We start from the raw sequence: 27,235 nt of genomic DNA on the forward strand, positions 1-27,235 counted from the left end.
GAAAGCATTATTCAAAATTAAACAATGTGTTCAAGACGCGTTCATCTTGGGCTTCGGTTTTATAACGAAAGGTTCTTAATTCAGTTATAAGCAAAGTATATCTATCCAGTTAAAGATGACAGTTAATCACAGTTTAGTTAGACGATAATCGTTTGAAGAGATTAACAACGTAATCAAACATGTGTGTCAAAGTTTATACATGTACAAACCTTTAAGTTTTATTGCAGATGGTTAAGAAGATTGAATGCTATGCATTTGGTTTCTTTTAAAATATAAATCGTATATGAAAAGTAACATTGTCCGGCGGATTTAAAGAACATCTGTATGTAAAAACAAGTAGTTTGCTATTTCAAAAATAAGTACAGTTACCTTGATTGTATGAGCATTAGTGGTGGGGTGAATACATACAACACGTAGTGAACCATGCAGAAACAGAACCTTCTTCCCGATGACATGGCATGGTAATTTTGTTCTTTCTGTAAGATGATTGTCGCAGAATTATATTGAGATATGTCTTTATTCTTACATAAAAGTGATTTGATTTTTATATAGATAAATTCGTTAAAGACAAAACAATAGGAGTCAGGTATTAGATTGGACAATTAAAAAATCATAATTCGAAAAAAAACATACAAAAAAGTGGCAAAACGAAAAAAGAAAATAACCGTCCATAAAATATTACATTTGATTTAGAAAAATATCCCAACGTAAAAAACAAAAAACCATGAGTTGATCCGAATAATTTAAGCTTCAACTGCTGAACAATGGGTTCCTTTTCTGCTGCTAATTAATATGAAATTGCGAAGATCAGTTGTATTCTTCGATAGTTTTAAACAAAACAAAAGATTGGAATATGGCTTCTGCTTAATTACTGCAATATAAAATGAGGCAGTTCATAATGGATACATTCGTTTCTTCGGACACATATTTACTTCAACAAATGCGAGGGAGAATTCAAATTTACATAGTTATGACAAGTATTATAGTTATATGCACGTTAAATTTACAACATCGTAAATATGCGTAATTTGTTAACATCTGTAGATGTGACGACAACGGTGAATGTGACGGAATTTTATAGCATCTGAAAAAGTGACGGAATTTTGAATTATCTGTAAATGTAACTGAAGACCCCAAATCGTAATTTTTTCAATGCAATACACCAGATACAAAATCGTATTTTTTCAATTCAATACATTAGGTATTTATTTTGACTAACGATATATGTTCCAAAATGACGATCGGCAAAAAATGTTTTCTTCTTTTTCATCTCTTCTGGTATTACAGTTTTGTCATAGTACTTTTGGAACAAGTTTATAATTCATATTGTACTATAGTTATTCTTTTGAAGTATAAGGCAGTTGAGAAGTCTATAATTCGATTTAATTATGTAGATAGTACTTTTGGAACAAGTTTATAATTCAGTGAGAGAAGATATCATATAGGTCTAAACAATAAAAATATATACATGTAGTACATATGCTCCTTAATTTGACTTGGAAAAGTTTAGTTCTTTATTTCAATAACCTCAATGCTTCCAATTTAACTGCAGTACATGTGTAGTTCGACAATAATTCAATAATTCTGTTTTTATCAAGGTCAGAATATTTGAAAGTTCAATTCTGATAGAAACGTTAAAGAGCTGATCAAACCGAAATAGGATTTAACCAAAACCAAAAGTTATAGCTATGCATAAGCAAGTAACATTTCTTAATTTTGAAATGATTTTAACGCGGATTACAATTCATTATGATGATAATAAAAACCATATCTTCAATTTATTGCAATACTTAACAAAAATAGTCAATCGCGTGCAATTTTTTCAATAATAATTTAATTCTAACATTTAACCAGACTCATAAATATTGAGGCGCTAACATATCATTATAAAATGTTTATTATTATCTATGGGAAATGTTAAACATATAATATATGACACTAAATTTCTAAGTAAGATAATATTTGTATCTATCATTATTTGATGATATCGCTTTTAATTTAGTACGGGCTCGTGTTGCTTAGGTTTTTGCTATCTGTGAATTGTTTTGTTTACTATTAATTGAACTTTTTGTCGTTTTTCATTTTTTACTTAGACATTGTAAAGTTATTTGTTGACTTACGAGTTTGGATGTCAATTTGATATCTTTTGTTTCTCTTACGTTAATATTAACGAAAAATTGGAATTATATCACAATTATTGACTATACTCTAGAGACATGCAAATGAATTCATGCAATACGTCTTGTATAGAGAGTTGCAAAAAGAGTTATAGACATAACATACCTGTATGCATACTATAACTATAATGTTAAGTTTAAATGTACCTACTTGAATATTCAAACGCTTCATCCATTAGTGTACATCTGTTCTTACTGATTTCTGTGTCTTGATTATTTGCAAAAATGAGGTACAACACAGGTTTATATGATCGTGTCTGTTCCTTTTCGATCCGATACCGAATGTTCACCTGAATCTGTATAATTTAATTAAAAGTTTACCATCACTTTTCAGTATATATAAAATGGTATATCCTTATATTCAATTAATAATTGTTTATTTGATTTATTTTAACTACATAATAATTTTATTCATGAGATAATGCTTGTTACATACACCATCAAGATTCCAAGCTTATCTTGACGTACCCTGTTACAATCCACTGACTAACCAGGGAATAATAAGCTGATTAAGTTAATTGACATATATTTTGTTTATAAAACTCTATATTAACAATATTAAACAAAATTATTCAATGATTTCGTTTCTTTAAATTGAAAGTAATATTGGACGTATTGTCGTATGTCCATTAATATTGGTATCTACTCTCTTTGTGTATTCATTAACAAAAAATATGTAGACGTCTACATGTATGTTTTTTTGTTTTCTGCTCAGATACATAGTACGACTTATATATTGAAAAACTAATAATTGTAATCAAAAAAGTTATTTGGTAATACTTGTTGTCTGTAATTTTGTATCCAAATATCATGTGTTGTAATTTTATTGAAAATCTAAATTTCTATTTTTGTCAAGAAGTTGTATATTTGTTGCCAAAATCTTGTCAAATAAGAACAATTGAAAAAAAATGAGCATAGTCTTCTTCTATGTTACAAAATTTACACAAACTGTTATTAATTATTTTTAATTGTAATAAATGCTCTTTGGTTGGTACAATAAACTGTAATAGTTTCCACCTGTATATTTTTAATTTATTTTCAATTAAATATTTGAAAATAAAGTTATATAATGAATTCATTATTGTTGACTTTTTTTTTAATAATTAGAGTAATGACATTAATTATAACAGTTATGTTTAAATGTAATCAACTAGCAAACGGCTTTATCCTATATCATTCGTAAGCATGTCATTATAAAAACACTTTAAGGATTTTTTGTTCGAGCGTCACTGATGAGTCTTTTGTATACGAAACGCACGTCTGGCGTACATAAAAAATTCAATCCTGGTATCTATGATGAGTTTATGTATGTTTTGTATCCAGTCGATGTCGTCAAATAATCTTTCCGACTGATGTTCGTCATATCAAGATCATAGGTCACGGACGGGCCAAATCTAAATGTTCTAGATATCAGAAATTTAGCTTATCATATTAAAGCAAACGTTTAGAACATAGACTCAAATACATTAATCAAATTCAATTTAAAATGATACTTAATTGACGTTTCGTTTTTCTAAAAAAAAAAGTATTTTCGAGAAATTTTAGTGAAAATGCAAAAACAAAAAAAAACATGAAAACCAAAACATTTGTATCTTCTTAATCATTAAGAGATTGATGTCGAACTATTCTTTATTAAATACTAAGAAAGTAAAAACCAGTCAGAATAACTAACACAGTTTGTTTTTAATTCCGCATTTTTCTCATTTTTTTTTACCTATTTTCCAATGAAAATTGAAGTAGTTAATATAATTTGGTTGGAGACGCTTATTAAAATGTGAGTGATTAAAGCGAATAACACGCAGTAATTTTATGTTGTCTTCAATAAAAGGTCGTTCCCATAATAATATACCATTATTGTAGTTTAAATTGTTGAAAATAAATTCCTTGAACTATAAACGATAACCGCGTTTATTGTAGAAACAAAAAGATATTAATCTAAGTTACCAATTCTTTCATTTTACAGTTATTTACTCTTTGTAATATTTGTAATATTTATTGGAGAAATACGAATCATAGTATTTTAAGAAAACTCACATATACAAGATCAAGAAAAGACCAGTTTGGTTAATTTGCATAATTTTTGACATTTGAACATGTTTAAATTAAAATTGTACCGAGCGATTTTTTGACTTTTCAACAAAACCCTGAAAACGGAAAGTTCAAATTATTTCTTTTCGAATAATAAATAATATAGCCGTATGGTCATTGTGTGCATTAAATTCGTAATGAGACTTTTATAAAAATTTCACTGACTCAATAATGCATTCAATTTAAAAATGTTCAGTTTACAAAATAGATTAATCCCTGTTGCTGTAAGACTTAATTTTAAACGTGTTTTAAAATGTCTTAAAGCCTTTGTGTCAAAACTACTGAGGCAAAAACATATTTTTACTCGTTAGCATATAATATCCCGTGCGGAGACTTACTAAGAGAGGAAAATAAGATTTCAGTTTATATCGTTAATATGTGTATGAAATTGTAGAAAATATGAATTCTATTAAAAAAATAATTGATCGTATGTGAATACATATTATTTACCTTTTGAGCTATATTGTTGTGGCTGAAATCAACGTCAAGGTAGCCAAGAGTATCTGTTTAAAACAAATCATCATTATTAAAAACATCTAAAGCACATCTTTCACGGCAAAAACGATACCAATACGGTCAGTCTGGCTCACTGCATTGTATGAGCGATGATGAGCGTATTGTACTCTCTAAAGGTTACGTTTGTTTTAATTACATATATATATTTCCTCTTGGAACCTGTATTGTAAAATACTACAAATATGAGTTTTGCAATAGTGATACTTTCTTCCAATATATTCTGAATTAAGACTTTTAGGATTTTAAAAACAAGAATGTGTCCAAAGTCCACGGATGCCCCACTCGCACTATCATTTTCCATGTTAAATGGACGGTGAAATTGGGTAAAAAATCTAATTTATCATTAAAATTAGAAATATCATATCGTAAGCAACATGTGTACTAAGTTTCAAGTTGATTGGACTTCAGCTTCATCAAAAACTACCTTGACCAAAAACTTTAACCTGAAGCGGGACAGACGAATGGACGAACGACCGAACGAACGAACGAACGAACAGACGGACGCACAGACCAGAACACATAATGTCATACGTTTGTAGGTGGGGCATAATTAAACCATATTCATAGTGTCAAATGATGAGATGTGACGTATGTTTTTTTGTATTTTCAACTTTTCGATTAATATACACGAGTTATATATACAAATTTATCAATTGTCTAATGTGTCTCCATACTGCTAATGTTTTAGATAAGGGCGATGTTACCTTTTTTAGTACAGTGACTCATGATCATGTATTTTAAGTACATGGTTGGAACAGAAAATAATACTTACCTTTTCCAAGGATCGGGAGATGGTCCGGATAAAACTGTCTTGCTGTTCTGTCCTCGCATTGTAGTTCCAGAATATTGTGTCGACTTCTTTTATGATTAGTCAACCATTGTACTTCAATAACATCCTCGATAATTACTAGTACTACACCTTGAAATCAATCATTTAGATAATAACAACAGCAATATGTTAATAGTGCCATCTACTTCTACGTAAACGTATGAAAATCCAATAGTTACAATAGATACAAATAGGTAAAATCCACAACATTATACATAGTTTACCTAAGTTAGACTTTCTGAATGTAAAGGGAAAGTAATTCTGATTTGTAAAATGGTAACACTTTGCATTCAACTTCAAACTGAAATTCGAAACTACAGCATGTGTCTCTCTTTTAATTTAAGAAATATTAATGACAGGGTTTCTTTCAAATTAGTAAAATATTGGTATAAAGCATATAAAATCGAAAAGGGTGCTCACGTTTGTTTTAAAATCATCGAACCTTCGATTTCCGGTCCATAGCTATTTAAAAAAAAATAAAAATATTTTGATGATATAAAATAATCATATGGGCTCCGACATACTTTTTAAGGTATATAACAGTTGTTTTCCTTTCGTTTTGTTAGTAAATGACGTTTGATTTTGTAATGTTTTATAAAATATCGTGTGAAAATTGCTTTTGAGTTCGGTATTTTTTGTCATACATTTGGTTATACTCAAAATTCAAAATGCTATTCTTAAGGGAAAAATACCAACCATTTTCGAATTAACGGTGTATAACTTATTTTTATAATTATTGCACGTTGTTGACATAAAATGGAGAATGGAAATGGGGAATGTGTCAAATAGACAACAACCGACCATAGAACAGACAACTGCAGAAGGTCACCAACATGTCTTCATTGCAGCGAGAAATTCCCGCACCCGGAGCCGTCCTTCAGCTGGCCCCTAAACAAATATATATACTAGTTCAGTGATAATGAACGCCATACTTAACTCCAAATTGTACACAAGAAACTAAAAGTTAAAATAATACAAGACTAACTAAGGCCAGAGGCTCCTGACTTGGGACAGGCGCAAAAGTGCGGCGGGGTTAAACATGTTAAACTTTGTGATATCTCAACCCTCCCCTTATTCCTCTAGCCAATTCAGAAAAGTAAACGCATAACAATACGCACATTAAAATTCAGTTCAAGAGAAGTCCGAGTCTGATGTCAGAAGATGTAACCATAGCATAGAAACAAAATGACAGTAATACATAAATAACATCAGACTACTAGCAGTTAACTGACATGCCAGCTCCAGAATTCAATTAAACTGATTGAAAAAATTATGTCTTCATCATATGAATATCAGGCACAATCCTCCCCGTGAGGGGTTTAGTATCATACCATCTTACAAGTTATATGATACATTTTGATTAAGTTATCAATTGTAATATGTTACATACAAAATTCAGAGTAATCGAATGAAACTAGATTGAACAAATACACTTCAAGTTTTCGATTATTATATGTGGTATCTATTTGCAGTAGTTATGCCCTTCACTTCGTATTATATCTTTGTCAACAAATTTAATTTCCTGATATACATTCATATATAACCTGCCATTTCATCTACCTGTAAATCTATTACCTTTTTTTCTGTTATCTTTCCGAAGCGAAACTTCTGATTTCTCAAGAATGCCACATGCAAATGCATAGCCTGTCAATTTCACATCAAACCGTGCTGGCATTTCTTTTCTATAACAAAGAGAAAAAAGAATTTTGTTTTATGAAATCAGCTAATTTCTTTAAACCTTTTTAGTGTTCAATTTTGTTAAACTGGAAGGTAGTTATGTATATTGCAAAATAAATTGCCTATCTTTTCATTCATATGCAACTGTTAAAGAAAAAAACCTACAAAAGGTCTAAAACACTATAGAAAACTAAACCCTGAGAATCACGAGTTCTATAATAAGTTCAATTTAATAACCTTGACTGTAGATAAACTTTTAACAGATCATATTAAAAAAAAAAGACTAGATAAGAAAAAGGTATCTTTTCTAGATTAAAAAAAAATCAGCCTGTGTTAATGATGTTATAAGCACAAACTTTGATGTTCCAAGAAATTAAATCAAACATGTCTATTTACAGTGATTTTCAGGATCAAAAGCATACAGCAAATAACTCAATATAAATAATCTTTTGACATTATGCGAGTCATCACAAATTCTAAAATATCTAAAATGTAGAATGTAAATGTCATTGCTTCAAAAGAAAAGAAAGTCAGAAATATCTACATTTCATTGTTGTCAATTTATCAACTAGATAATCTATATGACTTGAAGGAATGCAACACATTTTCACCTTCGTTTCAGAACCTTCGAAAGTCTAAAATAACTTTCAGGACATTTCGTCTAAAGGAGATAATACTATGAATTCATTATTCGTTTTGTACTATTTTTCGTGGGTTTCTTGGGTACAAGTAACATTAAATTCAAATATTCAAAGAATAACAAATTCTTTGTACATATTTGTAGGTGTAGTATTAAGATATAAGAAAATTCACGAAATCAAATATCCACGAAAATGCTAGTTTTCCTCAATCCACGAAATTACCAACGAAAACAAACGAATCTACAGAATATGAATAAAAAAACTGATTATAATTACCCTTTCGAATCCTCACTTTGGATTCGACTGAAGATATGGCTGACATTGTGTTCATCAGCCATATAACAGACTGTGCAAAGGTCATAGCTGTCGCAGTGAAGACATTTCCATCGTATGCCACGCAGAGGATACGTATAACATTCATCACATGTTACGTTAGTGTGTTTCACTTCTAAAAGAAACAGTGAAATACATTCAAGAAATGTATGTATTATACGAAAGACAGATCTGCTGTAGATAAACTATAAAAACCTTTCAACAAACATATTACTTCTATTTTGCCAAATGCGGGTGTTTAACTTCATACACATAAAATTATCCCACCTGATATTCCTGTGATTGCGTTTTTGTTGTTATTTTGTCGATTAAGGTGGTATGGGTGTCTGCCTCCATCTTGGATTGTAAAAAACAGAGAACTCAAGGTCCAGATTTTCTATCAAGTTAGCAAAATTTGATGCAGGAATGCAGATTTTCAATGTGAATTTTCATTTAAAAGAACCAATTTATAAGAATATAACTTATAAATATTAATATTTTTGCAAGTGTTGATTATTAAAATTGGCATTTTAAGGGGAGGTAACTCTAAAACAGTGCATTTTCTGAAGGATTCTACATGGAATTTTCCTATTTTGTATTTTAGCCAGAATAAACGGACGGTGACCCTATCTTTTCTTTTGATTTTCTCAAAGCATTGTCTGAAAGCTATCTTTTCCTTAAGTATATTACAATTCTATCATTTTGTTTAGTTTCTAATCACAAAATGGTGTTTTTTCCTGTATAATCCATACAAAATTTGTCATTTTGTCACGTCCTGTAGCTTGAGAAAATGCGCGGTGACCTATCATTTTTATTATATTTTTCAACATATATCAATAGATACTACGTTTTGGCAAAGTAGGAACAAATTCTATCATTTTTATTTTAGACTCCCATACCACCTTAAGAATGATATAATAGAATTAAAATGATATGGGTTATCCACTGATAACACGGAATCAGTATATGCACAGAAAAAAAATACTATGAGTAAAGATAGTTTGTTAAAAGGTTTAGAAGTAAAATATTGTAGACTTCACCTTGTATTTGTCCTTTTCTAGTTTGTGGTGTTTGTTGAAATTCTTTGACTGAATTGTTTTAATTGCCATGCGTTTTTTATCAACTGCATCAAAAGGCTGAATTTATCAAGGGATATCTTTTCAGTTATTTTGAACACTATGCTTTACAAAACAGTTAATAAAATCTATTTTACAATTTAAAGTACATAACACATTACAACTATTAATTACCTGATGGTGCATTGTCATATAAGCGTAAGTCAAGCGGATTAACTTTTTCTTCAGGATTGTCCCATTTAACTTGAACTTCGTTTTTGGATTGGTTTATGTTGACTATTGTACCAAAAGGTATTTCCTCTCGAGTTGTCTGTGTTTTTTTAACTACTCTAGAACCTTTTTCTATTTTATCTATCAATTAAAACAAAAAGATGTAACAAATGTAAGCCATCCCTCGTGACATAATGTATACATGTATATATGAATCATGGGCTCTGATTTAACTGTAAACGATATTCAATACATTTTAAATCTTTATAGCGCTCATTATAGTACCTCAATGACATGGAACATACATTTATAAAATTACCCCATATATGCCGTTTTATTTAAAAAAAAAAAAATATATCGAGAACGAAGGGTAAAACATCGTCATAAAGAACAAACCCTTGTAAAAATCAGTAAAAATTCAAGGCCCTATATGGAATATTTACATTTTGATAAGACAAATACGGCATTTCTTTAGTATTAAAACTCTCTAGGTAAAGGCAATTGTTTGCTTTTCCCTTCACGAAACACTCTTTTGATATAAAGTAGAAGACTGTATTACAAGAGTGAGATTTCGCTAGCTATACAAACAGATTTAATTCAACATAAGAAATGTCTGTACCAAGTCAGGAATATGACAGTTGTTATCCATTTGTTTGATGTGTTTCAGCTTTGTATCTTGATATTTGATTACAGACTCTCTAATTTGAATTGCCTCTGAGGTCGGTATTTTTGTTATTGTACTTGTTACAACATTAAAACGGTTTAAAATCGAGTGTAATGGTAGACTAAATGGGAGTCTGGCGTGCAATAAAGGAAACAGTAGCAACCGATTTTCAATAGTCGTAAATCAATTAAGCGAAAACTAATTATGGTCACAAACTTAAACCGAGGGAAAAGAATAAAACAACAGAACAGCAAAAACACTAAAGTACAACAAAAACAAAATCAAACATACATAAAAACAGACCATTTGATAATAGTTATTAAAAGGTACCATGATTATGATTGTATACTCCAGACGCGCGTTTCGTCTACACAAGACTCATCAGTGACGCTCAGATCAAAGTAGTTGTAACGCCAAACAAGTACAAAGTTAAAGAACATTGAGGACCCAAAATTTCAAAAACGTTGTGCCAAATATGGCTAAGGTAGTCTATTCCTGGGATAAAAATCCTTAGTTTTTTCGAAAAATTCAGGGTTTTAAAATAGGAAATTTATAAAAAAAAATGTGTTTTCAAATAACCATATATTAATTGATATACATGTCTACACCGAAGTGCTGACTACTGGGCTGGTTATACCCTCAGGAACAAAACGCCCACCAACAGTGGCATCGTGTAAGTGGTGTAAATAGTTATCAACCGTACCAGGATTATGATTTTATACGCCAGACGCGCGTTTCGTCTACATAAAACTCATCAGTGATAACACCTGCTATATTCTTGACTTGGTACAGAACATTTTACGGAAGATTAATACATGCCTAATCAAAAAGGCAACTAATCAAATAAACTCATATTAACGCTTGTTTAAATACTAGTATACCTAAACATAATGATGATAAGCTGTGAATGTGAATGTGGAAGGCGTGTTGTGAGACACATTCTCATATATATATATATATATATTGAATTGTATGCTGAATTTTCCCAAAAAATGAAGTCATCTTTTATGCTTTCTTTTTCGTTTCATATATATAGCAGATAGGTAACAGTAAAACAATATTATTGGTATATACCTGTTAGGTTATTGCCGACTAAACGTCGTTTATAAAGCTTCACTTTTTCTTCAGGTTGCTTGTCCCATCGAACACGAGCTGTTTGTCTTGTTATGTTGACCTTAACTAGTGTACCTACATAACTTTTGTCTTCAGATGTCCATACTATTTTAATAACTCTTGAACCTTTTTCTTTTTCTCTATCAAGAGAATAAGTATTCTTAAATGCTAACCTTAAGTGCAAGCAAAAATGCTAACGTTTGTTTTTCTACATTTCAAGTCTAGTAATAAGTTCTTCCATTCAAGTTTGTGTCAAGTGGAAGCCAAATAAATTTGAATATAAACTAGTAAAAAATACACAAAATATATAGGGAATCACTAAAGCATGGCTAGAGCGGTCCCCTCAAAGGCAATCAGTGGCCCCCTTCCTTATAAATATTTCTGGTTCCCCCACTGTTTATCAACATATCAACATTATAAAAAAGTCTATAAACTATATCTCAAAATATTGACAATTTTATGTTGAGGTGGCCTTTAATTTATTTTGACAACTTCAGACATACTAATATTTGACCTTTTTAAACTATACCAAAACACTACTTTACTTATTGGCACGTTCTTTTTGTATTGTAATTTCATCCCCTACTTTCTATTTTACCCATAATGTTTAAAGAAACAAAGGACAAGGTTCACGTGTGGCACAAAATGGCATAAATATCAACCTTATCATGAAACACAATAAAGGTCACAAATTAGTCTGTAAATGGGTCTTTTTAAAAATATTTTGTGCTAAATAAGTCAGTTCTTTCCAGAAAAGTACATAACATTCTCCAAGGTAAGCACATTTTGGACATTTTGTCAAAATGTGATGATTTTGTGCAATTTTCAGACATTTAAGGTAGATTCATAGTATACCGCCATCTTGATTGTACAAACACAGTACAAATTCGGTCTAGTTATTTGCCAAAATCTGCAAATTTGAACACAGATTTGCAATTTAATGGTTAGACTGTGTACTTTTATTAGGGAAACTTGGTGATTGAATGTATTATTCAAAAAATTAAAAAAAATATCATTTTGTTTTGTTTATAGAATCATTTTTTTTTCAAATGAACCATTTAAGGAGAGATAACTCTTTTAGATTTGTTTTATGCTTGGCTTAAAGGGAAATGTTTTTTAGTTTTGCTTGTAGCAAGAATACAAGTTTGGTGACATCATTTTTTCTTTTTATAAAACCGATCTTCTCACAATTTATTTCAAAATTCTATCGCATAATTTTTTTTTCATGATCAATCTAACTAAATATAGGCAATATTCAACGACTCATAGCTTGACAAATAGCACTGTGACCCATACCTTTTATTACATTTTTTTTAAAAAGCATAGTAAAATCTTCATTTTGGCAAATTATCAAAAAATTCTGTCTCAAAAAGTCTATACTTATGATCTACCTTAAGCTTTATGAAAACTTTGGCAGTCACCGATTCATAGCTTAACAGTAAAACAATAACACTAACAATTACTAGTATTTAACGACTAGTGATTCCGCTCTAGATATTCCCGGAAAAATCCATTATAGAAATCAGGAGAAAAATTTCTAGTTAAAAGAGAAGAAACTTATTCGATCGAATGGAAGTTCAGAGCAGTTGCCATATTGATCTTATCTGAAGAAACACAAGAAACATGTATAATCTATGGTTTGCGGATTATGTCCATCAAATTTGTTTAAAAATGGTTTTTAAAAATTAGTAAAACGTGTACTTTTGGTTTTTTTTCACAAGCTCCTTTAAACCAATGGGCAATATTAAAGTGAACTAAACCAATACAAAGTTTATCAACACCATAACAATTTCTAGGCACTCAACTGAACCATGCCAGTCGCTAAATCAAACCATATTAATTTCGATATTTTTGTTACCCTGTGTTAATTTCGTAAAACGAACAATTGCAATGTAGATCGTTTGACTAACAATATACAGTTGGGTGCAGACCAAGCATTACATAAAGTAAACGCAAGTTAACGCCGCGTGCACATATTTCGTTAGTTAACTTCAAATCTCCCGTTTACTAGTAAACGCACGTTTACTATAATTACGTTAACGTGGTCGAAATGGAAATTTCTAATGTCTACCCTAGTAAACGGGCGTTTACTATGTGTCCGTTTAGTCAGTAGTAAACGGGCGTTTACTTCAGAATTCTTCAAATTTATTTTTTATTTTTACGTGCACTTAAAAGTAAACGGGCGTTTAGTACAGATTTTACAAGTGTATTTTTACGTGCACTTGAAAGTAAACGCACGTTTACTTTTCGCGTTAACTGATTGGGTAAATTTAGAAATAAACTTCAAGTTCATTTGCACATTTATTTTATAAAAGCGACCTTTAGTCTTTATATTTCACGTATATGTGTTTCTAACCAGAACAATTCAAAAACTCTTTCAATTCGAAATATTAAATTACCCAAAATCACTTTCATCAAGTCCATTAACTTTACTGATTGGCAGATTTTCTATATTTTCCTTTCAAAAGTTACATGTGCAAATATCGATGCGGAAAGAAAGGTTATCCGAGACATCGGGAGAATATTTTTATATGATGGGATATAAACATCATGGTTTACGTTGTTTCGTTCCCCGTTTATAATTGTCTCTTCGAATTCCTAACTATAACTCGGTGTATTTAATACATTAATTTTTAATCGAAATTCACCTTGTTTGCCTTGGATTAACATGATAAGATTCCGTTTTGACAAATGATAAAAAAAAAACGTAAATTGAACAGTATATTGAAAGGGATATCAATAAAGTGTAATATAAGTATGTTCATTTGTACCATCTCGTCAATTAAAATGTTCAAATATTGCTATCTTTACATTGATATATAACTCATTTACTATGCGGCTATATAAATTTACATAATAGAATGCTTATATGGACAGTTTTGGTTGTTGTGGACAAATAATTTTATTATATGAGTCAGTCTGAAGTATGAAAACTACTGAATTTTGTTTACGATTCAATATTTTCAATAAAAAAAGGACATGCTGGCACTCTAAATTGATGCGAACAAATTTTTTTAGTCATAATATTCAAATATTGCTACCTATTTTCTTATACAATAAATCCTTACATGAAAATATAGCTCATTTACTATGCAGATATATAGATTTACATAATAAAATGCTTATATGGTCAGTTTTGGTTGTTGCGGACAAATAATTTTATTATATGAGTCAGTCTGAGGTATGAAAACTACTGAATTTTGTTTACGCTTCAATATTTTGAATAAAAAAGGACATGCTGGCACTCTAAATTGATGCGAACAAAATTTTTTAGTCATAATATTCAAATATTGCTACCTATTTTCTTATACAATAAATCCTTACATGAAAATATAACTCATTTACTATGCGGCTATATAGATTTACATAATAAAATGCTTATATGGTAAGTTTTGGTTGTTGCGGACAAATAATTTTATTATATGAGTCAGTCTGAGGTATGAAAACTACTGAATTTTGTTTACGCTTCAATATTTTGAATAAAAAAGGACATGCTGGCACTCTAAATTGATGCGAACAAAATTTTTTAGTCATAATATTCAAATATTGCTACCTATTTTCTTATACAATAAATCCTTACATGAAAATATAACTCATTTACTTTGCGGCTATATAGATTTACATAATAAAATGCTTATATGGTCAGTTTTGGTTGTTGCGGACAAATAATTTTATTATATGAGTCAGTCTGAGGTATGAAAACTACTGAATTTTGTTTATGATTCAATATTTTAAATAAAAAAAGGACATGCTGGCACTCTAAATTGATGCGAACAAATTTTTTTTAATCATAATATTCAAATATTACTACCTTTTTTATTATACAATCAATCCTTACTTGAAAATATAACTCATTTACTATGCGGCTATATAGATTTACATACTAGAATGCTTATATGGTCAGTTTTGGTTGTTGTGGACAAATATTTTTATTAAAGAGTCAGTCTGAGGTATGAAAACTACTGAATTTTGTTTACGCTTCAATATTTTGAATAAAAAAGGACATGCTGGCACTCTAAATTGATGCGAACAAAATTTTGTAATCATAATATTCAAATATTGCTACCTATTTTTTTATACAATCAATCCTTACATGAAAATATAGCTCATTTACTCTGTGGCTATATAGATTTACATAAGCAAATGCTTATATGGTCAGTTTTGGTTGTTGCGGACAAATAATTTTATTATATGAGTCAGTCTGAGGTATGAAAACTACTGAATTTTGTTTACGATTCAATATTTTGAATAAAAAAGGACATGCTGGCACTCTAAATTGATGCGAATAAAATTTTGTAATCATAATGTTAAAATATTGCTACCTATTTTTTTATACAATCAATCCTTACATGAAAATATAGCTCATTTACTCTGTGGCTATATAGATTTACATAAGCAAATGCTTATATGGTCAGTTTTGGTTGTTGCGGACATATAATTTTATTATATGAGTCAGTCTGAGGTATGAAAACTACTGAATTTTGTTTACGCTTCAATATTTTGAATAAAAAAGGACATGCTGGCACTCTAAATTGATGCGAACAAATTTTTTTAGTCATAATATTCAAATATTGCTACCTATTTTCTTATACAATAAATCCTTACATGAAAATATAACTCATTTACTATGCGGCTATATAGATTTACATAATAAAATGCTTATATGGTCAGTTTTGGTTGTTGCGGACAAATAATTTTATTATATGAGTCAGTCTGAGGTATGAAAACTACTGAATTTTGTTTACGATTCAATATTTTAAATAAAAAAAGGACATGCTGGCACTCTAAATTGATGCAAACAAATTTTTTTTAATCATAATATTCAAATATTACTACCTTTTTTATTATACAATCAATCCTTACTTGAAAATATAACTCATTTACTATGCGGCTATATAGATTTACATACTAGAATGCTTATATGGTCAGTTTTGGTTGTTGTGGACAAATATTTTTATTATATGAGTCAGTCTGAGGTATGAAAACTACTGAATTTTGTTTACGCTTCAATATTTTGAATAAAAAAGGACATGCTGGCACTCTAAATTGATGCGAACAATATTTTTTAATCATAATATTCAAATATTGCTACCTATTTTTTTATACAATCAATCCTTACATGAAAATATAGCTCATTTACTCTGTGGCTATATAGATTTACATAAGCAAATGCTTATATGGTCAGTTTTGGTTGTTGTGGACAAATATTTTTATTATATGAGTCAGTCTGAGGTATGAAAACTACTGAATTTTGTTTACGCTTCAATATTTTGAATAAAAAAGGACATGCTGGCACTCTAAATTGATGCGAACAAAATTTTGTAATCATAATATTCAAATATTGCTACCTATTTTTTTATACAATCAATCCTTACATGAAAATATAGCTCATTTACTCTGTGGCTATATAGATTTACATAAGCAAATGCTTATATGGTCAGTTTTGGTTGTTGTGGACAAATATTTTTATTATATGAGTCAGTCTGAGGTATGAAAACTACTGAATTTTGTTTATGATTCAATATTTTAAATAAAAAAAGGACATGCTGGCACTCTAAATTGATGCGAACAAATTTTTTTTAATCATAATATTCAAATATTACTACCTTTTTTATTATACAATCAATCCTTACTTGAAAATATAACTCATTTACTATGCGGCTATATAGATTTACATACTAGAATGCTTATATGGTCAGTTTTGGTTGTTGCGGACAAATATTTTTATTATATGAGTCAGTCTGATGTATGAAAACTACTGAATTTTGTTTACGCTTCAATATTTTGAATAAAAAAGGACATGCTGGCACTCTAAATTGATGCGAACAAAATTTTGTAATCATAATATTCAAATATTGCTACCTATTTTTTTATACAATCAATCCTTACATGAAAATATAGCTCATTTACTCTGTGGCTATATAGATTTACATAAGCAAATGCTTATATGGTCAGTTTTGGTTGTTGCGGACAAATAATTTTATTATATGAGTCAGTCTGAGGTATGAAAACTACTGAATTTTGTTTACGATTCAATATTTTGAATAAAAAAGGACATGCTGGCACTCTAAATTGATGCGAACAAAATTTTTTAGTCATAATATTCAAATATTGCTACCTATTTTCTTATACAATAAATCCTTACATGAAAATATAACTCATTTACTATGCGGCTATATAGATTTACATAATAAAATGCTTATATGGTAAGTTTTGGTTGTTGCGGACAAATAATTTTATTATATGAGTCAGTCTGAGGTATGAAAACTACTGAATTTTGTTTACGATTCAATATTTTGAATAAAAAAGGACATGCTGGCACTCTAAATTGATGCGAACAAAATTTTTTAGTCATAATATTCAAATATTGCTACCTATTTTCTTATACAATAAATCCTTACATGAAAATATAACTCATTTACTATGCGGCTATATAGATTTACATAATAAAATGCTTATATGGTCAGTTTTGGTTGTTGCGGACAAATAATTTTATTATATGAGTCAGTCTGAGGTATGAAAACTACTGAATTTTGTTTACGATTCAATATTTTGAATAAAAAAGGACATGCTGGCACTCTAAATTGATGCGAACAAAATTTTTTAGTCATAATATGTCTAAGATGAGAAAACTGTTTGATTTTGGTGAGGATTAAATTACATGTATTTGAATAAACATACTTAAACTATTATTTGCGAAGAACAAGAAATTTACTATAATTATTGTTCAATTAAATACAAATGTGTGACATTTTTAAATAACTGTAATCGTCAATATGTCAAGCAGAAATGACCACTTGGTCAATTAATTTTGATGTTCCTTATCATTTCATATTTTAGGTCAGTGTATCCAAGTTACGATGACAATCTGCGTTAACGGGCGTTTACTACAAACAGTAAACGCGCGTTTACTTATTACAGAAATAGAAGACGCGCCTTTTTCCACGTTAACGCGGAGGTAAACGGAAAAGTAAACGCCCGTTTACTCTTTACAAAATTAGAAGACTCGCCGTTTTTGCGTTAACGCGGAGGTAAACGCGAAAGTAAACGCCCGTTTACTTTTAATGTCTACTGCAATTTCGGAGTTAACGCACAGTTAACGCGGCGTTTACATGAAGTGCACGCGAGTAAACGCCGCGTTAACTTTTTCGGCCCGTCTACATGTAATGCTTGGTCTGCACCCAACTGTAGATAAAAACATTTTATTTGTTATTTTATTTGCTAATTTGAAAAGATTTGATAAAATCGTTCCTGCAGGTTACCTACATAAACCATCACCCACTTAACTAAACTTGACAAAATCAATATGTACTATCACGACGTCACTACGTGATTAATAGACGTTACCAATTAGATTATCTAATTTACATTGTTATATGCAGACTTCAATGTACATTTGGTATATTTATCTTTTCGAAAAATCAGAATTTATCACTACCTACTGATATCAAATATATACAAAAGCCAAAATCTAAAACTAAAACATGTCATGCGTAATACCTGTTGGTGCAATGTTGATTAGACTCTAAACGTATATCATGAAGGTCAACCTTTTCTTCAATCTGATCCCATTGGACAATCACTTCACTTCTTAATGTCTTCACCATAACAATTGTGCCTCTAGGCATTTCTTGCTGGGGTATCCATGATTTTTTTACAACTCTTGAACCTTGTTTTATTTTTTCTAGGAATAAAACAATTATTCGAAAATGTCAAGTATAAGCTCAAGTTTAACTTATGTCAAAGTACAAACGTGTGTTCCTGGAATGATTTGGGTTTAATATACACTCGTACAAAATATACACAAAAAATAGCATTTTCTTAAAGTTGTGTTTTCCAAAAAGTAGATAGGATATTTGAGATTGATTTGCTATTGTAACCTAAAATTTTGCATGATTACATATGATACAATACTTCTCACAAGTGGCACTCCATACTCTCAACTTCGTTCTTTATTTGACCATTTATCATATTTTTTTTATTATGTTATTCGAACTTCACAGATGAATCTTTTGTAGACGAAACGTGCGTCTGGCGTAAATATAAATTTTCAATCCTGGTATCTACATGTATGATAAGTGTATTTGCATACAAATTTTGATAAAAACACTTTCAAGATCCTCTTATTTCAAACAACTCAAGACAGAACCCGCTTTGATCTAAAACTTACAAGTTATCATTCCTTATAAACATTTCTATCATAGCTACTTTTTTATATTCTATATAACCTGATGAAAGTGCAGACCTTCATGTACATAATATTGTATTCTTTATCTTGACCTTTTCGAACACCAAAATTAATCTATTTCATTTAGGCTCTGTGTTTTACAAAAACGAGTAGTTTGCAATCAAAATTGAAAATAGGAAAAAAAGAAGTGCATACTTATTGGCGCATTGTCTAATAAACGTAGGTTAACGTTTTTTCCAACCTGCATGCCGCCTATTGATCTGCTGGGTATGATTGTCCGTGATATTAAAACTACTCTTGAACTTTTCTCTATGAAAATACAATCATAAGGAAATGCTTAATATATTTTATGTAAAACTAATTCTTCATACCTTTTTGTTAGAGTGAAGATAATGAAGACATGTAATTTGAAAGTAATTTTTTGCCAAAGCCAATTAAATTATGCTCTAAATAGATTTTGTTCTTCATTCATCTCTGTTTAATAATGACAATGAGGTGTAAAGAATAAATAAAATAGATAATAGGCATGATATTTTATTTTGTCTAAGATAGTTCAATCTACATTCAATTTAATACTGCACAAGACAACCTCATCATAGTGATGTTTTCAATTGCGTATTGTATGATTGGCTGAAAATGATTGCTTAACAACGTCAGTATAGCTATAACATGTATACAAGAGATTACAATTTAATGAATTGAATGTAATGGGATAGGGTTAACACAATACAGTGCAACCCACTATGGCGTACTTATAGTATTCAAAAGAGAAACACCATATAATACAATATCTTGCAGACACGCCACAGTTGTAGTAGTTAAATAACAAACTTTATGCTGCTCTTTTGGGACAAAAATAGACAACCGTTTTTATGTGTACTGTTTAAAAAAACCCAATGTAAACATACTAAGGCAGAAATACCAAAACGATAGAATAGAAACCGTGCTAGCAAAATAAACAAAGACAAGTTGAATAACAAATTATAGTAACTGTTGGAAATTACGTCACAGAAAAAACTTAAGGTCAAGCATCAACAATCACACAATAAACGGTGGTTAACACGGGTGACTTGGAATGGTCAATAGTTCCTGCTACTCTAGTTACATCTGATAGAAACATAGATTATAATAAAACGTTAAAAAAATCTAATTGTTGAATACCTGCCGCATTGTGAACTAATCGTAGATCAAGCAGGTTTACTTTTTCTTCAAGCTTGTCCCATTGCACATGGACTTCTTTTCCTGATTTGTTTACCCTGACTATTGTGCCTAGATGCATATCTTCCTTCGGTGTCCATGATGTTTTAACAACTCGTGAGTGTTGTTTGATTTTCTCTATTAATGTATGAAATAATTCGAAAATTCCAAGCGAAATTACAAATATTGTTAACATTTATATGTTCCTTTTTGTTTTGTCTGATTTTACTAAATACTTGTAAGTTAGATACTATGAAGATATAAATTTTGTGTTCAAACGGGTTTTTCTCTAATGACATCAAACTTAATACTTCTTTTCTTATGATCTGCAAAAGATAATATTTTTTACGTCATCGTTCGCTTATTGTCAAGACATTATAATAAATTATAGAATTCAGAGGAGAGCAGGAAAATTAACGCAAGGATTTAATTTTGACCAATGAACAACTGACTGCATAAGAAGCACACGTTAGTGACATAAACATAATCAACAGAACAGGAAAGGAATCAATCTACTAAGAATGACAAACAGTTATACAAATGCATTACCCTGATTCTATATATAAGTTGTTAACCTGAAATGATGATAGTGGAAATAATTCGACAAATTCAAAAGTTTGTGCCTTGGTAACGTTATATTGAACAAAATACTATAAATCTGTATTTGTCGAAACATTCTTGATGATTAATTTTATAAAAAGCCGATTGCCACATAGTTCTGTTTTTTTTTTTTTAATTAGATAGGCATTTATTTAGAGTGATCAGATTACAGAAAAAGAGGCCTGAAATCAATGTCATAGGTTTGTATGGATAATCCTTTGTCAAAAACCTTTATTGGTAAAACTTTTATGATGTATGAAAAAGTATCGAATCAAACAACATTTTAAGATAAAAAAAAAACAAAAAAAAAAACACCACCGCATTTAATGACATCTTCATTCTAGAAATAGAGTCTACGCTATACTGTCTTAGAAACATAGGCGTAGCTCCGTAGGTTTTGACAAGATTCCTTTAAATTAATTATTTTTATTTATGAACACAAACAGTTATTACAAAGTCACTTACCTCCAGCAAAGCGATCAGTAATTCTTTCACCAGCAAAAGTTAAAAAATGTGATAAATAACCCTGCACTCGTGGTTTGTCTTGAATCTCTGTCTATCAAAATATTTACTTCAATATACATTATTTTTTTCGATTATTGAACATTCGCATGCATTAATTTTAAAAGATTTTCTCAATTTTATTTATGTGACGGTCCAAAGTTTCGAGTCTGTAATATAATGTTTGAAGTTGGTTCAATAATGTCTATCATATTAATTTGCTAAGTGAACTCTAAGTGTAGCTATCATTGAGCCGTCGTCATTGTTTTATGCTAGTAGCTATATTTTGTGCTGTTTACCAATTTATTGAGTTAAGCCGTTCATAACTAATTTTTACGATATATTGTGCTCTCTGGATTCACAATAAATTCTGGATGGATTGAACGCTACAAACATTTATAAAACTTTCCATTTTCCTTAAATGTCTATTAACCATCAGAAGCCTGCATTGCAGAGGTTGTCGGTGGTTCATGTTACTCATACATGTTAGTTGTGTTTTCGTTATTGATATTACTATAAATTTTGTAATTTTATCGTTACATTGTTTTTCATCTTTTACGTAGGGGACTTCTTGAGCAAACAGTTTTGTATTTTGACATTTTTGCACGCTATACGGTGCATGACGTATATATCGATCTGGTGTACAACAATGCACCATTTGCAAATTGTATTTTGTATAATGAAATCATCAAAAACGAAATCAGTTGCACTCAGTGTCAAAAGCTCTATATTCTTTAAAAGCTAATTTTTGTAGAGTAAGACTTTGGTTGGCTTTTTTGCTTTGCTTGAATAAAAGTTTGCTCAAACAATGTTATTCAGATTAACACCTTCAAACAATATACAAAGAACGAGTTAAACATGTTTTCTTTTGGTTTAGATTTCGTTACCAAACACTATATAATAAGCTCTAAGAAGAACAATCAAAGTTACTGCTAAAAACGGGTGAATCGCATGAACTCGAAAAGGAGTAAAAGGACATACAATATAAAAATTAGCATACAGATAGGTCGAATGTATAGTAGTCGTGTTCTTTTGGGGCTAAGTGTGCTTGCCCTATGTCGTCAAACCCGCGAGTACTCGATCTTTCACATGGTGAAATATTTAATGTCTCCGTTCCAAAATCATCTTTTAAAGTAGAAACTGCTGTCATACCTATAAATAGAATAATCTTTGTTTTAACCTGTTTTAAACTTACTCTTCTTTCTTTTCTCTTTTTTAGAAGAAATTCATAATAAGCATATAGACGAACGACAAGAAGGACAAGGGAAATTTCGAATTTATATTCTACTTTTATACCTAAAAAAACAAGAGACTATATTCTGATCACGACAAAATTAATTTTATTTCTCTATAGCTACCTGTGTGACGTTTACATTGTGATCAACTGATAGAAGTCAAACGCGCGATACTACGTCAGAGTTAATGTTAATCTATTTGGTCCCAGTATTTAAAATCATTCAATCCTTTATGGGTGGATTTAACATGCATAAACAAAATACTAAAATAAAAAAGGAATGAATGAAGCAGTTAAATTTGGTGTATGCCTTTTTATATGCGCCTATCATACAAGATTGAGGTTTAGTTAGCTATGAAGTCAGGTTCAATATACCATTTTCTACATACGAAATGCATATACCAAGTCAGGAATATGACAGTTGTAATTAATTCAATTGATGTGTTCGAGCTTTTGATTTTGCCATTTTGGTAGTGACATTCCATTTTGAATTTTCCTTGGAGTGCAGTAGTTTTGTGATTTTACTTTATACATGTGACTTATTCATATCGTTCAATTCTTGAAATAATCTTGATAATTGTTTAGACAAAATATTCGCAGGTTTGTTACACATTATTCAAATGAACTTAATTATATAGATTCAAGCAGATAAACTTGTCAGGACAATTTATCCTAATAATATTAACTCAGAGTTGTCGACCGGGTAAAACTCATATTGTTTAATGCTCGCATTTCATTATATTTAAGTCATATCCAGGTGACCAGTATGAATTAATTAGCCTTAAAAAAGAAAAAGGTATATATTCCTTTACGAATCGTTAGCATGTAATATTATAAAAACCACACATGTCAAGCTTTATGTTTTATTTAAACCTATGCGCATGTTCATAAAGCAAATATGGGCGCTTGATTAGAGGCAGAAGGGAAATAAAAGACAAAAACAAGTCGAAAAGCAGTGAACATAGAACTTTAAAAGTAAACTAAAGTCTGCTTAAGGATGCACTAAGGTAAAATTAAATAAATCAGGAATTCAAAATTGATTCTTTAAGCTGGAAGAGTATTAGTTAACAATAAAAAAAGCTAAAAATATTATGCAGCTTCTTTTCAAGATATTTCATTTATAAAATATGGCGGGAAAAAGCTGACTCTGACTTTTACCTTATATTTGCATTGGTATTATTTGGGTTTCAAACCAAAAGAAAGAAAATCAAGAATGTGCTTAAATTTTGTCAAATGACCTTTTATGAGCTATTAAGTCTTATATTAAAAGATGGGACAAAATATTTTACCTTGTATCATATGGAAATACACCAAGGAGTCCAAACATTTGACATTTATTCCAAAACCTCACCTAAGTACATCCTTAAGTCCATCTTCGCTATAGACAGATATTGATATGCTTAACAATGAAATTATACAGTCACACTTATTGAAAATACAAGGCTAATGATAAATCAAGGGATTTTGTTACCACAAATTACTTAAAACCTTTACTAGATTCTTCCATAGATATAAAGATTTGGTTTGGAAGTTTGGTTGTACTTGTAGAAAACGTATTTCAAACGTGATAGCGCATCCTCATTTTTACGGAAATGTTGTTTACCGTGCCCACAAATTAAGAAACGAACCTGGTAAACTTATCGATCTGTTAAATTAACTATCATAAAAGGTTACCAATTTAACACTGTAACTAAATCATTGAACATTGTGTATTGTTTTTATTGGTATTAATATTGATTTTGATCAGAAAATTTAAAACATACTTAATATTATTGTTATATACATATACACGTTCATGGTACAATATGTCGATATCTGTATCTTGTCATTGTTTTTCTCTGACTGTTTATTACGTCTTACACTAAATGCATTGGATGTTGGATGTGTACTGATTGATAATTTAGTCTTAGATACATGAATTTTATAATTAGTTGTTAGTGGCTTTGAGGTAGCTGTCAGTATATGTACTTAGTGTCTTTTTGTTGTTGGAATATACCCGGCCAAGTCCACTCTGTATAGTATTTGTATTTGTATCAAGGTAATGAGTTGAGCCTTTTTCAACTGATTGTTATAATTCGTTCTTAAGTCGTACTGTTAAACCACTGTCTAAGGTTAAGGGGAGGTCCGGGATCCCGCTTACATGTTTTACCCCGCCACACTATGTATGTATGTTTACTTATAGCTGACTTTGCGGTATTGGCTTGCTCATTATTGAAGGCCGTACGGTGACCTATAATTGTTAATTTATGTGTCATTTTGTCTCTCGTGGAGAGTTGTCTCATTGGCAATAATACCACATCGTCTTTGTTATATAATAAGTTAACATAGCACTAGTGAAAAGAAATAAGTAAAAAAAAACACCAGCTATTCTATAAATAAGATTGCGATCTAGACCAAAAAAGTTTTCTATCATAAAAAAAGATCATGCATATTTCTGTTTTAATGAAAAGAAAAGTCATTTAAATTCCATCACTACAACAAAGCTGTATCGACATTTCTCAACTGAAGAAAGTTCATTTATGATATTGCAAACGCGAGGCTTGTCGAGTTTTTTTAATTAATCTTATATTTAACTGTTGGGAGTTGAGAAAATATCGTAATAGACGAGTAATAGTGGTTGAATCTGTTTCTCCAATAAATATTTCTTCCTTTTCAAAGATTTTTAGAAATTGTATTCTTTATATGTGACGTCATCATGCATGATCGCTTTTATCAAATAGGAAATTTAAGAAGAAACCAAGAAAATGTTTACGTCATATATGTAATTAGATTTCGACCAATCAGTTGCCAAGAACAGAAATCTCAGTAGTGAGGAGAAACATTTTTCTCACACCGATCAAGATATGTGAAGTTAGCAAAATAGTTAGAGAAAGCATTCTTATAGATGAACATATATTTTCTTTCTTTCATTTATAATTTGATCTTAATATTAGTATACTAGTGCCAATTTAAACTTAACCAGTAATGCTGGTCTGACCAGCTTTTAAACGACGGAACAATAAACTATTAAATGATTTTCAGTTATCTGGTTTATTACAAAACTACAAAACTACAAAAAGTTTGACCAAGCGTAACATTTTTATAAAGTTATTTTTTGCGTCGTCAAACTTCTACACATCCGTACAACATATGTAAAATGTAAAATGTGTATTTTTCCAGTTATGTGAATAATAGGCTTGAGAACGCAAAAATTGACCCCTCTTTTTTTATTTCAATTTACTTGATACTATATGAAGATTATGAAGGTATTCGAAAACGTTTTTTACTAGATGAATCTGCAGCAAATACTTTCGTTTACTTCTAAAATTAGGACAATTTGATAAATAGTAGTTATTCATAAAGAATTGTTGAACAAATTCTGAACATTTCTTAGCAGAAAAAAAGAGTCCTAATCATATTACAAAAATCGTAAATTTTTAATCTTTTGAAACAAAAAAGTTACATATGTCTGTTCAAAGCATAGAAATGTAAAAAAACACTAATTCTTAGTAAATATCTTAAATTTCGAACCCAATTATCTTTATATTAAGCACATGCAGGTATTCTTTGTATCACATATTGTTATTGACTAGGTGAAAAATAGCTTTGTGCAATTTAAAAAAAATAGCCTGGGATAAAAACTGTACAGTATGTCCTTAAACTCTCCGAGGCAAAGTTGACCTCAGATGGATTTCGCTATTTTTATGTCTTTTTTTGCTTATATAGCTATTTATTACAACCGTTGTTAGATCGGAGTGAAACTGATCTGGGTACATCTGTCTAAAGATAATCATTTGCACCAAAATTCGAAACATTTCTGGTTTTTTTTCTGATTTTGAAATTTAACTGGACTTGCAACCGGAAGATAGGTTCTTATACAACCTTGGCTTCCAAATATTTGGCTCTGATTATTCCTGATGATGCGTTTTTGGAGGTTTAATATTTAAAGTTTGTTGCTTTCCGTTTTAGAAAAAGAAATTTGCCTGTTTGCCTTAGTATTTAAATAAGATACCAAGATCATTATAATGCAGAGAATTGATTTTTGATACATGTATAAAAGAAAACAAACAATATGCAACAATTCTTAATACATTAATATTTAAATGATTAAATACTAAAATTTCAACTCAACCCTGATAATCTATCAGAATTAGAAAACTTCATTGAACCTTCCTGCATAATGTTATTGTGTGCCGTGTTAAAAAAAAAACAGTTATGCACACAATGACACAA

At 30.0% G+C, this 27,235-nt stretch overlaps 1 protein-coding gene across 1 annotated transcript in view; it reads right to left on the bottom strand.

Moving 5' to 3' along the window:
• LOC139527995 (uncharacterized) overlaps positions 1 to 27,235 on the bottom strand; it is an 80,331-nt gene that overhangs the window by 51,648 nt on the left and 1,448 nt on the right. The window contains exons 2-14 of the mRNA XM_071323755.1: positions 22,790 to 22,941; positions 21,754 to 21,844; positions 20,653 to 20,826; positions 19,687 to 19,800; positions 18,804 to 18,987; positions 11,265 to 11,443; positions 9,491 to 9,667; positions 8,205 to 8,376; positions 7,186 to 7,292; positions 5,554 to 5,700; positions 4,716 to 4,768; positions 2,329 to 2,473; positions 370 to 476 (exon numbers count right to left, since the gene is read on the bottom strand). Of these exons, the coding sequence (XP_071179856.1) occupies positions 370 to 476; positions 2,329 to 2,473; positions 4,716 to 4,768; positions 5,554 to 5,700; positions 7,186 to 7,292; positions 8,205 to 8,376; positions 9,491 to 9,667; positions 11,265 to 11,443; positions 18,804 to 18,987; positions 19,687 to 19,800; positions 20,653 to 20,826; positions 21,754 to 21,844; positions 22,790 to 22,939 (1,800 nt within the window). The 5' untranslated portion in view covers positions 22,940 to 22,941. The remainder of the gene's footprint in view (positions 1 to 369; positions 477 to 2,328; positions 2,474 to 4,715; positions 4,769 to 5,553; positions 5,701 to 7,185; positions 7,293 to 8,204; positions 8,377 to 9,490; positions 9,668 to 11,264; positions 11,444 to 18,803; positions 18,988 to 19,686; positions 19,801 to 20,652; positions 20,827 to 21,753; positions 21,845 to 22,789; positions 22,942 to 27,235) is intronic.

Source organism: Mytilus edulis, chromosome 6 (assembly GCF_963676685.1).
Source record: "Mytilus edulis chromosome 6, xbMytEdul2.2, whole genome shotgun sequence".
NCBI classification, from domain to species: Eukaryota; Metazoa; Mollusca; class Bivalvia; order Mytilida; family Mytilidae; genus Mytilus; species Mytilus edulis.